This window comes from Salvelinus namaycush, chromosome 34 (assembly GCF_016432855.1).
Source record: "Salvelinus namaycush isolate Seneca chromosome 34, SaNama_1.0, whole genome shotgun sequence".
NCBI classification, from domain to species: Eukaryota; Metazoa; Chordata; class Actinopteri; order Salmoniformes; family Salmonidae; genus Salvelinus; species Salvelinus namaycush.
Genome location: NC_052340.1, coordinates 13,185,726 through 13,201,911, shown reverse-complemented (window position 1 = coordinate 13,201,911; position 16,186 = coordinate 13,185,726). Strand labels below are relative to the sequence as shown.

At 42.9% G+C, this 16,186-nt stretch overlaps 1 protein-coding gene across 1 annotated transcript in view; it reads right to left on the bottom strand.

The window, feature by feature from the left end:
• LOC120029182 (delta and Notch-like epidermal growth factor-related receptor) overlaps nt 1-16,186 on the bottom strand; it is an 87,375-nt gene that overhangs the window by 23,388 nt on the left and 47,801 nt on the right. The window contains exons 2-4 of the mRNA XM_038974478.1: nt 7,816-8,142; nt 7,324-7,421; nt 717-880 (exon numbers count right to left, since the gene is read on the bottom strand). Coding sequence (XP_038830406.1) covers nt 717-880; nt 7,324-7,421; nt 7,816-8,142 — 589 coding nt within the window. The remainder of the gene's footprint in view (nt 1-716; nt 881-7,323; nt 7,422-7,815; nt 8,143-16,186) is intronic.

Sequence of the window (16,186 nt, the reverse complement as noted above, 5' to 3'; positions counted from 1 at the left end):
TTGTGTCTTATGCACTATACCATCAGATGTGCTACTGGATTCATTTCTTAGGAGATTGTAATCTCTTACCAAAAACATACGCACCAGTGGTAGGTATACAAGTGCTTGCTACATGTGTCTAGGTTTCCCACAAGATGGACAGGAGGATAACAGAATAACAGGATAAATAACAGGATAAAGTTCCTTCCTCCATATTAGTTTTTTGTTTGTGACCAACTACAAACACTATCAAGGAAATGCATACAAAGATAACCCAAACCACCCCCCCTCTCCATCTACCCGCCCGCCCGCATCCTCCCTCCCCACCCGGAAACCATGTTTCCCACCCCCCCTCCCCATCTACCTGCCCGCATCCTCCCTCCCCACCCGGAAACCATGTTTCCCACCCCCCCTCCCCATCTACCCGCCCGCATCCTCCCTCCCCACCCGGAAACCATGTTTCCCACCCCCCCATCTACCCGCCCGCATCCTCCCTCCCCACCCGGAAACCATGTTTCCCACCCCCCCATCTACCCGCCCGCATCCTCCCTCCCCACCCGGAAACCATGTTTCCCACCCCGCCTAGCCACCCCCCCTCCCCATCTACCCGCCCCGCATCCTCCTTCCCCACCCGGAAACCATGTTTCCCACCCCGCCTAGCCATCCCCCCCACCTCCCGAATCCATATTGTTTTTTGTAGCAGTATTATTGTAGTTGTGGAAGTGCTTCCTACTTACTGAGGAAGTAGTTGTGTCCCAGGGGGAGGGAGTGGTCAGGGACCACCAGTCCATCTGAGACCTGCTGGAACCACATGATGGTCCCCTCCAACAAGGAGGAATGCTGGAAGCCATCCTTGTCAACACGCCACAGGACGGGAGCTCCACTCACATTCACCACAATCCTGAAGAGAGAGGGAGAGAGAGGGGAGGGGGAAGAGGGAGAAGGGAGAGAGAGACTGTAAGAGAGATTCTGTTATTCTGTTATCCTCCTGTCCATCTTGTGGGAAATAGAGACTGTAAGAGAGAGAGTCTGAGCCAAACACTTTTGTTACCAGCCTGCTACAATGCTTTCAGAAAGTATTCATACCCCTTGATTTATTCCACATCTTGTTCTGTTACAGCCAGAATATTTTTTAAATAAAATTACAAAAATTCACACTCATCTACACACCCCATCATGACAAAGAGAAAACATGTTTTTTTTTTAACATTTTAGCAAATTGATTGAAAAAAATTAGATACAGAAATATCTAACTTAAATAAGTATTCACACACCTTTGCTATGACACTCCAAATTGAACTTAGGTGCGTCCAATTTCTTTGTTCATCCTTGAGATGGAGTCCACCTATAGCCAATTCAATTGTTTGGACATGATTTAGAACGAAACATACACGCCTATAGAAGGGTCCACAGTTGACAGTGCATGTCAGAGCAGAAACTATACTATGAAATCCAAGAAACTGTCCGTAGATCTCCGAGATAGAATTCTGATGAGGCACATATCTGGGAAACAATTTCAAGAGTGTTGAAAGTTTCCAAGAGCACAGTGGTCTCCATCATTGGGAAATTTAACAAATGTGAAATTACCCAGACTCTGCCTAGATCTGGCTGTCCGACCAAACTGAGCAACCGTGCAAGAAGGACCCAATAACCACTCTAACAGATCTACAGAGTTCCTTGGCTGAGATGGGAGAACCTGCTAGAAGGACAACAGTCTCTACAGCACTTCAACAATCTGGGCTTTATGAGAGAGTGGCCAGACAGAAGCCACATAACACACCTGGAGTTTGCAAAAACGCATGTGAACAACTCTGAGATCATAAGGCAAATGATTCTGTGGTCTGATGAGACAAAAATTCAACTCTTTGGCCTGAATGCAAAGCGGTATGTCTGGAGAAAACCAGGCACAGCTCAGCACCCATCTAACACCATTCCTACCGTGAAACATGGTTGCGGCAGCATCATGCTATGGGGTTGCTTTTCAGCGGCAGAGGCTGGGAGACTGGTAAGGATAGAGAGAACAATTAATGGAGCCAAATACAAGCAAATCCTTGATGAAAACCTGCTTCAGAGTGCAAACAACCTTGGACTGGGGGCGAAGATTTGACCCCAAGCATACAGCCAAAGCAATGCTGGAATGGCTTTAGATCAAGAATGTGAAAGTCCTTGAGTCAAAGCCTAGAAATCTGTGGAAATTGCTGTTCACCGCCACTCCCCATCTAACTTAACAGAGCTTGAGAAAATCTGCAAGGAAGAATGGGAGAAAATCCACAAATCCAGATGTGCAAAGTTGATACAAACATACCCAAAAATTACTCAAAGCTGTTATCGCCGGCAAAGTATCGACTCAGGGGTGTGAATACTTATGTAAAGTAGATATTTCTGTATTTCAATTTCAATAAATCTGCTTTCACTTTGTCATTATGGAATATTGTGTGTAGATGCGTGAGAACACAACAAAATGGGAAATAAGTCAAGGGGTATGAATACCTTCTGAAGGGACTGTATAGGTTTTTATAAAACACACAAAACCCCATGCTAGTAGGATGGGATGGTGGACATGAGTAATGCCTGGTCCTGTCTGTCTCAGTGGAGGTACTGCTCACTGTGGTGACAGTACAGCTCTGAAGGCCAGGGAGTAGAGTTATGACTGATGTGGTCAAGGGCCATTACTCATCTGACTTTGGGCCAATTACTGGAAGAGAGAGTCTCTCTGCACAGACAGACAGTGTCAGCAAAGCAGATGCACTCTAACTCAACACAAGACCAGCTACACTTCCAGACTCTTCCCACTGGCTGAGTCACTCACAGATAAATAAAACACACACACATAAGTAAATAAGAAAGCATTTACCTTTCGAAAGCCTTCGATACTGCTGACAATTTTTTTGGGTTGCATAAATTACAAACTTATGGGCTTCGAAATAGAGACCTCGACTGGTTTAGGAGCTACTTGGTTTATAGGAAACAGTTCAAGAACATCCCCTGTGGAGTTCCTCAAGGTTTGATCCTTGGTCCATAGCTTTTTAAATTTATGTTAATGACAATTTTGATTGATTGGACGCTTTATATTGCTTGCTGATGACACCAACATCTTTCTGTCTGATAAAGATGGTCAGAAATTGATCGTTAAAATGAATACGTAATAAAACAAACTTATATGACTGGTTTAAAGCAAATAAGGTGTCTTTAAATTAGGGCTGTCAAAGTTATGCGCAACATGTTTATCGTTGTAAAAAAAAATTACACCGTAAATCATGTCTCCATTTCTTCACCGCATGGAAACTTTCAAGAACACGTGTTTTAGTAACAAACCCTTTTAAGCACAGAACACGACATGGAACACAGCTACAGTCAATGCTTGTGCATTAAAATTGCTGAAGACCGTGTGCCTCTAGCCAAAATCATGTAGAATTTATGCCCAATATTACCAGAGTTATATTTTTTCTTTCTGCCGCGGATTCGTGTGCATGTCGTGGGCCATTTTAAAATAGCGCATGTGTGTGCTATGCGCAAGTGTAAACTTCAAGAACATTGATAAGAGGGAGTAGGCCTACTTAAACATTGGGAGCATGAATAGCTGTATGTTACAGTGACTTTTGTGTTGTTTATGGTGAAAATGCTATTTAAACATTCTGATGTAGATCATTTTGTGTTTCCGTCCCTTACAATCAAAGCATAATATGCCTGTAACTCTGCACTGCTTTTTAAATGGAGAAATATGTATTTAGGGCCACACATGAGCAAATTGCGATTAACTAATGCCATTAACTCGATTCATTAGTTAAATCATTTGACAGCCCAACTTGAATTATTAAAAAGCTTTTACATACTCGTTATTCTACATTTTCCATTAGGAAATCGATTTTCCCGCATTCAATCCACTAAATTCTTGGGGGTCCTCATTGATGAAAAAACAAACTTGAAAAATCACATTTCATTTGTTTCCAAACTAATTGATGGGGCTGCAGCCGAGAGGGTCACCATTTTCCAGTTCCTCGGTGCGCACATCACAGAGGACCTGAAATGGACCAATCACACCGACACCGTGCTGGAGAAGGCGCGACACCGTGCCTCTTCAACCTCAGGTGGCTGAAGAAATTTTGCATGGGCCCTCAGATCCTCAAGAAGTTCTACAGCTGCACCATCGAGAGAATCTTGACCGGCTGTATCACCGCCTGGTATTGCAACTGCACCGCCTTCAACCGCAAGGCTCTATAGAGGGTGGTGCGGACGGCCCAATACATCACTGGGGGGCGAGCTCTCTGCCCTCCAGGACATTTACACCAGGCAGTATCAGAGGAAGGCCTGGAAGATCACCAAGGACTCCAGTTATCCGAACCATGGACTGTTCACTCTGTTACAATCTGGCAAACAGTATCGAAGCATCGGTTCTCGAACCAACAGGCTCCGAGACAGCTTCTACCACCAGGCCATCAGACTGCTGAACAGCTAACCCTAGCTGACTCCCTGCACAGGCCTGACAACTTGTTATTTTTTATTATACTTTTTTATTATTGATAGTGATTATTGTGCTGCATTGTTGAGGGAGCTAGCACGCAAGCATTTCACTGCACCTTATATACATGCTGTAAGCTGTGTATGTGACGACTACAATTTGAAGTAAGTAAACAAGCAATCTCACCTCTCTCTCTCTCACTCTCTGTAGCCATCTTCCATTCAGCCTCTTTCTCATTAGCATTCCTAAATTGATGTCACTTTCAGTTTGTGTCTGTGTGTGTATCTGCATGTGAGCTTGCACAAGCGCAAGCGCCATCAGTAATTAGACAGCACACCAACACAACATAAAAACTATATTTGCCTGCAACCAAGAGCGGACACTGTTTTGCTGATAAAGGCCTCTTATGTCTCCACTCTCCCATCATTCATAAAGACACACTATAAATGGACATCTACCACTTTGTATGACCAATAAAGGACATTTAGGATGCTTGCTTAAATCAGAACACATTGCAGTCAGGCACTATACTTGGGCAACACAATGGAGGTAATTTGCTACCATCGGGTTGCTGACTAAATAATGAAAGACTGCAAGTTCCATGTAAATGACACAGGACGATAATCATAAGACAATGATCTCAAGGGAAGACAGATGTAGTGCAGTCTCCAGTGTGGTTTTATGCAGAACTACAGTTCACTTGGGAGAGAGAGAAGATAGGATAAACAGGGGGGAGAGAGGGAGAGGTTAGGATAAACAGGGGAGAGAGAGGGAGAGGTTAGGATAAACAGGGGGGAGAGAGGGAGAGGTTAGGATAAACAGGAGAGAGAGGGAGAGGTTAGGATAAACAGGGGGGAGAGGGAGAGATTAGGATAAACAGGGGAGAGAGAGGGAGAGGTTAGGATAAACAGGAGAGAGAGGGAGAGGTTAGGATAAACAGGAGAGAGAGGGAGAGGTTAGGATAAACAGGGTAGAGAGGAAGAGGTTAGGATAAACAGGGGAGAGAGGGAGAGGATAGGATAAACAGGGGGGAGAGGGAGAGGTTAGGATAAACAGGAGAGAGAGGGAGAGGTTAGGATAAACAGGAGAGAGAGGAATAGGTTAGGATAAACAGGGGAGAGAGGGAGAGGTTAGGATAAACAGGAGAGAGAGGAATAGGTTAGGATAAACAGGAGAGAGAGGGAGAGGTTAGGATAAACAGGAGAGAGAGGAATAGGTTAGGATAAACAGGAGAGAGAGGGAGAGGTTAGGATAAACAGGGGAGAGAGGAATAGGTTAGGATAAACAGGAGAGAGAGGAATAGGTTAGGATAAACAGGAGAGAGAGGGAGAGGTTAGGATAAACAGGGGAGAGAGGGAGAGGTTAGGATAAACATGGGAGAGAGAGGGAGAGGTTAGGATAAACAGGAGAGAGAGGAATAGGTTAGGATAAACAGGAGAGAGAGGGAGAGGTTAGGATAAACAGGAGAGAGAGGGAGAGGTTAGGATAAACAGGAGAGAGAGGGAGAGGTTAGGATAAACAGGGGAGAGAGGAATAGGTTAGGATAAACAGGAGAGAGAGGGAGAGGTTAGGATAAACAGGAGAGAGAGGAATAGGTTAGGATAAACAGGAGAGAGAGGGAGAGGTTAGGATAAACAGGGGAGAGAGGAATAGGTTAGGATAAACAGGGGAGAGAGGGAGAGGTTAGGATAAACAGGAGAGAGAGGGAGAGGTTAGGATAAACAGGAGAGAGAGGGAGAGGTTAGTATAAACAGGAGAGAGAGGGAGAGGTTAGGATAAACAGGAGAGAGAGGGAGAGGTTAGGATAAACAGGGGAGAGAGGAATAGGTTAGGATAAACAGGAGAGAGAGGGAGAGGTTAGGATAAACAGGGGGGAGAGGAAGAGGTTAGGATAAACAGGAGAGAGAGGGAGAGGTTAGGATAAACAGGAGAGAGAGGAATAGGTTAGGATAAACAGGGGAGAGAGGGAGAGGTTAGGATAAACAGGAGAGAGAGGGAGAGGTTAGGATAAACAGGAGAGAGAGGGAGAGGTTAGGATAAACAGGAGAGAGAGGGAGAGGTTAGGATAAACAGGGGAGAGAGGGAGAGGTTAGGATAAACAGGGGGGAGAGGGAGAGGTTAGGATAAACAGGGGAGAGAGGGAGAGATTAGGATAAACAGGAGAGAGAGGGAGAGGTTAGGATAAACAGGGGGGAGAGGGAGAGGTTAGGATAAACAGGAGAGAGAGGGAGAGGTTAGGATAAACAGGGGGGAGAGGGAGAGGTTAGGATAAACAGGAGAGAGAGGGAGAGGTTGGGATAAACAGGAGAGAGAGGGAGAGGTTAGGATAAACAGGAGAGAGAGGGAGAGGTTAGGATAAACAGGGGAGAGAGGAAGAGGTTAGGATAAACAGGGGTGAGAGGAAGAGGTTAGGATAAACAGGGGAGAGAGGGAAAGGTTAGGATAAACAGGAGAGAGAGGGAGAGGTTAGGATAAACAGGAGAGAGAGGGAGAGGTTAGGATAAACAGGAGAGAGAGGGAGAGGTTAGGATAAACAGGAGAGAGAGGGAGAGGTTAGGATAAACAGGAGAGAGAGGGAGAGGTTAGGATAAACAGGGGAGAGAGGAAGAGGTTAGGATAAACAGGGGTGAGAGGAAGAGGTTAGGATAAACATGGGAGAGAGGAAGAGGTTAGGATAAACAGGGGTGAGAGGGAGAGGTTAGGATAAACAGGGGAGAGAGGAAGAGGTTAGGATAAACAGGGGTGAGAGGAAGAGAGGGAAAGGGAGATTTGGAGCACACAGGGGAGAGAGGGAGAGCACTATGTAAACACACACACACAAACATATATACACACACAGAGACACACACACGCACACACACACAGGAAGGTACCAGTACTCTTACTTGATGGCAGTCTCCTCAGGCACCTCTAGAGTGAGAGTCAGAGTTCCAGAGGTCAGCTCACACAGCTCAGGACTCACACAATGCAGTCCCTCTGTCACCTGGAACAGAAACTCACACACACATACATACACATGCATGGACACACAGAGACACACATACACACTCACAGAAACATACACACATGCACACACATGCATGGACACACAGAGACACACATACACAATCACAGAAACACACACACACACACACACACACACACACACACACACACACACACACACACACACACACACACACACACACACACACACACACACACACACACACATACATACATACAAACATACACACAAAAATACACGCATGAGGCAGCAAGAGGCTAAATGTCATTATTTTATAAAACAATAAAGAAGTTCTGTGAACTCTGAACCTAGCTAGCTGGTCAGCTGGTCTGTTGTGACAAATATAGTACAGGTAGCATTCATCTCTGACCTGTTCTTTCTCCCACTGCACCACCAAGAGTCTCTGTCCAGCCTTAGGCTGCCACGGCTGCAGCGTGGGAGGGGCCTGCGTTGTAGTGGACACCATGGTTGGCTGGGAGGGCTGAGGGGCGGTTGTGGGCATGGCGGGTGTGGCCTGTTCGGGGGCAGGGGGTGTGGCAGGGTCCCAATTGGAGACAGGCAGCAGGTCCAAGGTGGCTTGCTCACACTTCTCCCCCTTGTACCCCTCGCTGCACTCGCAGGTGTAAGCCTCGCCCTCACCACTGCGGCTACAGTTGCCATGGAAACAGGGGCTGCTGGCACAGGGGTCTGTGAAAAACTGACAACACAAAGAGGAGAGGGAAAATGACTGTAGATGACATGGGAAATAAAACGACAATTTCAGACTCAATATTCGTTGTACATAAACCACTGTATATTATGGATGCATCTCAAATGACAACTTTTCCTCCATAGTGCACTCCTTTTGACCAGAGCTCTTTACTGTCCACTAACTACATCCTTTACAACCACTACTTCTGGTAAATAAAAAGTAGTACACTGCATGGGGAATATGGTGTCATTCGAGACACAGCCTGTATACTCACTATTCTGTAACGGCCATCACCATTGGCTCAGAGGATTCTCCCTTTACATCTACGTCATTTAGCAGACGCTCTTATCCAGAGCGACTTACAAATTGGAAAGTTCATACATATTCATCCTGGTCCCCCCGTGGGGAATGAACCCACAACCCTGGAGTTGCAAGCGCCATGCTCTACCAACTGAGCCACACGGGACCTTTGTCCATTATTAACACCTGGATCTTTATTACAACTTTTCCTGCTTAGGCTGCAAAACCAACAGTAGCAGGAAGTGCAATGTTATGCGGCAGTTGTATATTTATATCATGTAAGGGGGCTCAGTCTAAACTTTGGATAGTTCACAAGGTGCTGAACTACCAGCCTAAACTCTCAAATCTCACTTTCTTCTATTTGTATTTGTATTTATTATGGATCCCCATCAGCTGCTGCCAAGGTAGCAGCTACTCTTCCTGGGATCCAGTAAAATTAAGGCATTTTATACCATTTTTAAAACATTACAATACATTCACAGATTTCACAACACACTGTGTGCCCTCAGGCCCCTACTCCACCACTACCACATATCTACAGTACTAAATCCATGTGTATGTGTGTGTATAGTGCATATGTTATCGTGTGTGTGTGTGTGTATGAATGTGTCTGTGCCTATGTTTGTGTTGCTTCACAGTCCCCGCTGTTCCATAAGGTGTTTTTTAATCTGTTTCTTAAATCAAATTTTACTGCTTGCATCAGTTGCTTGATGTGGAATAGAGTTCCATGTAGTCATGGCTCTATGTAGTAATGTGTGCCTCCCATGTCAATACCTCTCAAAAATACAAGTACAATCTCTCCTCCACTTTGAGCCAGGAGAGATTGACATGCATATTATTAACATTAGCTCTCTGTGTACATCCAAGGGCCAGCCGTGCTGCCCTGTTCTGAGCCAATTGCAATTTTCCTAAGTCCTTTTTTGTGACACCTGACCACATGACTGAACAGTAGTCAAGGTGCGACAAAACTAGGGCTTGTGGAACCTGCCTTGTTGATAGTGCTGTTAAAAAGGCAGAACATCGCTTTATTATGGACAGACTTCTCCCCATCTTAGCTACTAATGTATCAACATGTTTTGACCATGACAGTTTACAATCTAGGGTTACTCCAAGCAGTTTAGTCATCTCAACTTGCTCAATTTCCACATTATTTATTACAAAATGTAGTTGCGGTTTAGGGTTTAGTGTTTTGTCCCAAATACAATGCTTTGAGTTTTAGAAATATTTAGGGCTAACTTATTCCTTGCCACCCACTCTAAAACTAACTGCAACTTTTTGCTAAGTGTTGCAGTCATTTCAGTCGCTGTAGTAGCTGACGTGTATATTGTTGGGTCATCCACATATCATGTCTCATCTCTCTTCTTTCATGTTCTTTTCCCTCTTTCTTGTCTTCTTTGCTTTTCACTATCTCTACTTGCTAAAGCCTGTTGCCAATATGTCCACTTGTCACATTCTAGCTTTGTTGTTGTACGTAAAGGCCACAACAAAAGATACATTAATGCACAGTTACAAACAAATACTCAATCACCGGAGGCTCAAGGTTCCTCACGCACACATGACTTGACTGGACCGTGACAGTCTCTTTCATGCTGCTGTATGCCATTAATAATTCACCAGATTTGTAGAGAGAATAAAGAAGGTCTGAAGAGAAAAAAAAGCTCTGACAAAAGCATTTGAAGGTGAGAGAAGGTTAAGCTAAGCATGCCATGTTGACTCCAGTCCAGGACACGTTGGTCATATTCATTAGCAGGGGTGGTGGAGTAACAGATTACAAAAACAAAAAAACGTTAACTGTAATCTGTTACGTTACCAGCAAACATATTGTAATCAGATTAAGATACTTTTGAAAAGATAGATGATTACTTTTACATTCAGAAAGATGTTTGCGAGAGAAAAAAAACAGCAGTGGTGACAGCAGTGGTGTAGTCTACGGCGATACAGATATCACTTACAGTTTTCTTAAATTGCTAGCAAGCATCGGTCAATACTGAAGCCACTTCTTCAAAACGCTTCACACGGTCTTCATTACTAACATGCATCTGGGCCAAACAGTTCATCCCACCTCCAAAACTCACTCAAACCACCAAAACACTTCATGTCTCAAAATAAGCTTAATTGACCATAACACTGGCAACAATTCTCACTCAGAAAGCATAACATTGTCACTCATAACACACTGATCTAAAAAAAACACTAACAAGGAGCACTACATAAAAGAGGAACTTTTCTCTTTGAAGTTTGAATGTTTTTTCACATAAATCCGTATTTCATTATAGAATAAGAATAACACCTTTTCACTTTGACTGTACTAAAGTATATGTAACAAGAATGAATCAGACATTTGCTTCAATAGCCTTTCTTTTTTCTATATCTTCGCATATAGTAATTTAGTTGTGAAAAATAAAAAGTAGAAACAAAACGAATTCCAGAAATTCCAGGGCTGCAGTAATAATTACAAAAAAAACAACATGTATAGTATAATTACCATTACTGTACAGTACATTGAGGGTTCAGTTATCTCTCTCTCCTGCATTTCATTCACTGAACAGTGCTGCACACATTGTGATGTTAGCTCCTCTCTGGCCTGGGACATCCACGGTTGCTCTCTGTCCAATCACATTTCTTTCCCTGCGGCGTGTTTTTGCCAGGTTGAATCCAGCTTCATCCTCAAATATGAATGTACGTGCAGTTTGCCTGGCTTCCATCTCCATTACTCTCTAAAATACAGTAAATTCACAGTACTTTACATTATGCATAGCTGTGTATGTACCGTTTGGTTATTGAACAGACATATTGATACCGGAGATCTTTCACACGTTCACCGTTTCTCTCAAAGGGTACAGTGTACCCTACAGCTTCATCCTTATTTAATCTTCCTCTGGGACTCTGGCAATTGTCGTTGTGCTGACCGTATTCACATTCCCAAAAGTGATCATGTCTGCCAGCAATCTGTCCCGAATTTCCCGCAGTTTTATTGCATTGTTGCTAATTACCATGTCAACAATGGCAATGTCCGGTGCATCTGATAATATTCTGCCTCTCCCTCCTGTGGGAGGCAACCTTTGGATCCTACTGAAAAACACAAAACAGTCAATATATTTCAAAATGTCAGTACATGTAAAAATGTGAACATACTGTAATGTACTGTAATATGTAGTTAAATTATCATTGAAGGATGCACATCTCACCTGTTGTTTTGCCGGAAAATTCGTACTATTGATGCAACTGTTGAACGCTGCAGATTTGGTTGCACCCTTAAACCGGCCTCTCTCAGAGAGACCATGGTTTACAACATGGTCAATAATTGTGGCCCTTATCTCATCAGAGACCACCGCTCTTGGTCTTCCTCTCCTTTGTCCTCCACGCATTCTCCCTCTCCCTGCCACTCTTCTTTCCCCCCCAACCTGTCTTCCTTGATCCATGTTTCCAAACTAAATCATTCCGAAGCCGTCCTCTTTGGTCTGTTTGGTAACGAGACTAAAAACAGGACACTTGGGTAGGCTTTCAGCTGAAATTGCAATCAGCTGTGTTTGGAATGATTAAATATTCTGATGAGATTTTCTATATGTTTCAATCTGGTTGCTGCAGAAATGCACGACATTTGCCATCATTCTGTTTTTTAATGTGTTAACAGTTTTGGCATTTGAAAACATGTGCTGCAAATATATAGTTTTGCAGGTGGTGGAGTATGAATGAGAAAAGAGTTCATGGATTTCGGAGAATGTGGTCATTGAATGCATTTTGTGTGAAAGCAATGAAAAATGATTCACAGTTTGGTCCACATACACTTCTGTTTCGCTGACTGTGTGAAGAGTTTTGACAATGTGAGTTCAGTTTTGACCAATGCATGTTAGCAATTGAAAAAAACTGTAATATTGATCAAAGCATGCCATTCCATGAACACAGCATTTATTTTTCAACTCGAATCAATGAGCCTAATCAGTCCTCCTTTAAGAACAAAATCATAGGGCTGGCTAATAAGTCCTTAATTTCATGCTCAGGTAAAACAATTTGGCTAATCTATATGTCCATATGTACAAGTCCTATTCTTGAAGCTCAAGGGGTAAAACATTTATTGAAATGACTGGAATTGTGATAGACTTCGTTTTTTAATGTAAAAGATATAATTTAAATCGTATTATTATATCTAGTAGAAAACGATGGGTTAGAAGAAGCCTACATAATCAACCAATAAAGTAAAATGTAACTTCCACATATGGCCAGCTATGTAAACTTTGACATTGATTTATCCTGCAATAGATGTCATTCAATTGGTAACCTACATTTTTGTCTTCCTCTAATGCCTCTTAAGAAATAAAAAATAAAGTAATCTAAAAGTAGTGTTATCAGATTACATTACTGAGTTTGGGTTGTCCAAAAGTTACGTTACTGATTACAATTTTGGACAGGTAACTAGCAACTGTAACAGATTACATTTACAAAGTAACCTACCCAACCCTGGTCATAAGGCACCTAATGGAAAACGGACTGAAACAAGGAGAGACTACCTGAATTTGTCCAAAAAGAAACACTTTTTGTTTCCGTTGCAAAAAGTTTTGTCACAGTGTCCCGTTAATGAATACGACCCTTGCCTTTGTTTAGTGTGACAGACGGTTCTTACATGAGTCAATAATCTTGCTTCCCACCACAGAATCTTAGAATCGCCATTTATCTGCCACCCCAGGCAGCCACACAGTTTAAACGTGTGTGTCACTCCGTTCCTATTAGCAAAGGAAAGAGTGTGTGTGCACAGCATGCTGATGATACTCATGTAGAATCTCCAAGTGTGTGTGTGTGTGTGTGTGTGTGTGTGTGTGTGTGTGTGTGTGTGTGTGTGTGTGTGTGTGTGTGTGTGTGTGTGTGTGTGTGTGTGTGTGTGTGTGTGTGTGTGTGTGTGTGTGTGTGTGTGTGTGTGTGTGTGTGTGTGTGTGCATCATTAACAGCCCTGCTCTCCCTTTGACTGACTCACAGCTCATTAGCACTAAACTCTCTCAAGTGTTATCTCATGAGGCTCTATGAGACACACTTACAGCACTACAGAGGAAGAGCACAGTGGCCCAACAGCCCACTCCACAACCCCTCAGAGAGACTGCTGACCTGATCACACAGCTGTAGCACGGCCCACAGACCTAGCCACCGCAACCAAGACACACTAGGAAAACTGTCTCTCTGACGGCTAGCACCACCCTCCCTCTAGATACAGTATGTAGGCTAACATCGCTAAAGGCACCACACACAACACAGTATCAACATAGCATAGAAATGTGTCACAAAAACTGTCGCCTACGAAACTGACATCATATAGCAAACACCCAACATACTAGAATCAGTTTCTCTGGGTGTATGAATGGCAAAGCTGTTGGTGCAATTGGCTCGCCTACTTCTCTTGATAGGCAACCACTGCCTATACAGGGACAGGGTTGACAGTGTGAATTAGCACATCTAATAGCTCACAGAGGCACAGAACAATAACAACCAACATACGCAACAAGCACTGTAACTACAGTTGAAGTCGGAAGTTTACATACACCTTAGTGAAATACATTTAAACTCAGTTTTTCACAATTCCTGACATTTAATCCTAGTAAAAATGTACTGTCTTAGGTCAGTTAGGATCACCACTTTATTTTAAGAATGTAAAATGTCAGAATAATAGTAGAGAGAATGATTTATTTCAGCTTTTATTTCTTTCATCACATTCTCAGTGGGTCAGAAGTTTACATACACTCAACGAGTATTTGGTAGCATTGCCTTTAAATTGTTTAACTTGGGTCAAACGGTTTGGGTAGCCTTCCACACGCTTCCCACAATAAGTTGGGTGAATTTTGGCCCATTCCTCCTGACAGAGCTGATGTAACTGAGTCAGGTTTGTAGGCCACCATGCTCGCATACGCTTTTTCAGATCTGTCCACAAATTTTCTATAGGATTGAGGTCAGGGCCTTGTGATGGCCACTCCAATACCTTGACTTCGTTGTCCTTAAGTCATTTTGCCACAACTTTGGAAGTATGCTTGGGGTCATTGTCCATTTGGAAGACCCATTTGCGACCAAGCTTGAACTTCCTGACTGATGTCTTGAGATGTTGCTTCAATATATCCACATAATTGTCCTTCCTCATGATGCCATCTGTTATGTGAAGTGCACCAGTCCCTCCTGCAGCAAAGCACCTCCACAACATGATGCTGCCACCCCCATGCTTCACGGTTGGGATGGTGTTCTTCGGCTTACAAGCATCCCCCTTTTTCCTCCAAACATAACGATGGCCATTATGGCCAAACAGTTAATATTTTTGTTTCATCAGACCAGAGGACATTTCTCCAAAAAGTAAAATTTTTGTGCCCATGTTCAGTTGCAAACTGTAGTCTGGCTTTTCTATGGCGGTTTTGGAGCAGTGGCTTCTTCCTTGCTGAGTGGCCTTTCAGGTTATGTCGATATAGGACTCGTTTTACTGTGGATATAGATACTTTTGTACCTGTTTCCTCCAGCATCTTCACAAGGTCTTTTGCTGTTGTTCTGGGATTGATTTGCACGTTCGCACCAAAGTACGTTCATCTCTAGGAAACAGAACGCTTCTCCTTCCTAAGCGGTATGACGGCTGCGTGGTCCCATGGTGTTTATACTTGGGTACTATTGTTTGTACAGATGAACGTGGTACCTTCAGGCGTTTGGAAATTGCTTCCAAGGATAAATCAGATTTGTGGAGGTCTCCATTTTTTTCTGCGGTCTTGGCTGATTTCTTTTGATTTTCCCATGATGTCAAGCAAAGAGGCACTGAGTTTGAAGGTAGGCCTTGAAATACATCCACAGGTACACCTCCAATTGACTCAAATTATGTCAGTTAGCCTATCAGAAGCTTCTAAAGCCATGACATCGTTTTCTGGAATTTTCCAAGCTGCTGAAAGGCACAGTCAACTTTTCTTTTTTTTTTTTTCTTTTTTTTTTTTGGGGTGGATCAGCTTAATATTGCGGAAAGAATGTTGCTTCCAATGTAATTGTCTGCATCATTTCCAATCCCCCATATTTTTTGGGGTAAATATATATATCCATACACGCATGCATACATATATACATATATACATACACATACCTATATAGACATACATACTTTTTTAAAGAATATACCTTTATTATTATTCCCCGCAACCCTACCACCGCTCCCCCAATTGGAGTAAACTAATAAACACTTCTGCTTTTACCTTCAATTTATACATCTTATACCTATTTTACAGACACAGACTACTTTATAATAGTTCTCTCTTGTTTGTTCTTAGTCCTTCCTCTATTTCTGTTGTCCATCCAATTTTATTTCCACTTGTAACTGTGCTATTTCACAAAAGCTCCGCACCTATTCACATTTCACAGATCCCGTATGCCCTACATTGTTTATCTTGTTATTAGTCCCACCCTTCAGTTCCACTCAACCCTTCCCATCTATCTTCCAACATCATCCATTTCGGATTTTTATTTGCCATATATTTTTCAACTGTGCTGTGATGCTTCACAAAAGATTTGAACCTTCCTATTCTCATAGCTTCTACAGATTGTAAATTAAAAATAAACATTTTTGCTAAAATAATTATTATATTATTGATTGATTGACTATGGCTTTTCAAATCCCCCAGTATTGCTATCTGTAGCGTTAGTTCTAGGCAAATGTTGCAATTCTTCAGCCATTCCTGGACCTGTGACCAAAAACGAGCTACATATGGACAATACCAAAATAAATGATCTAATGACTCTGCCTCCTCAC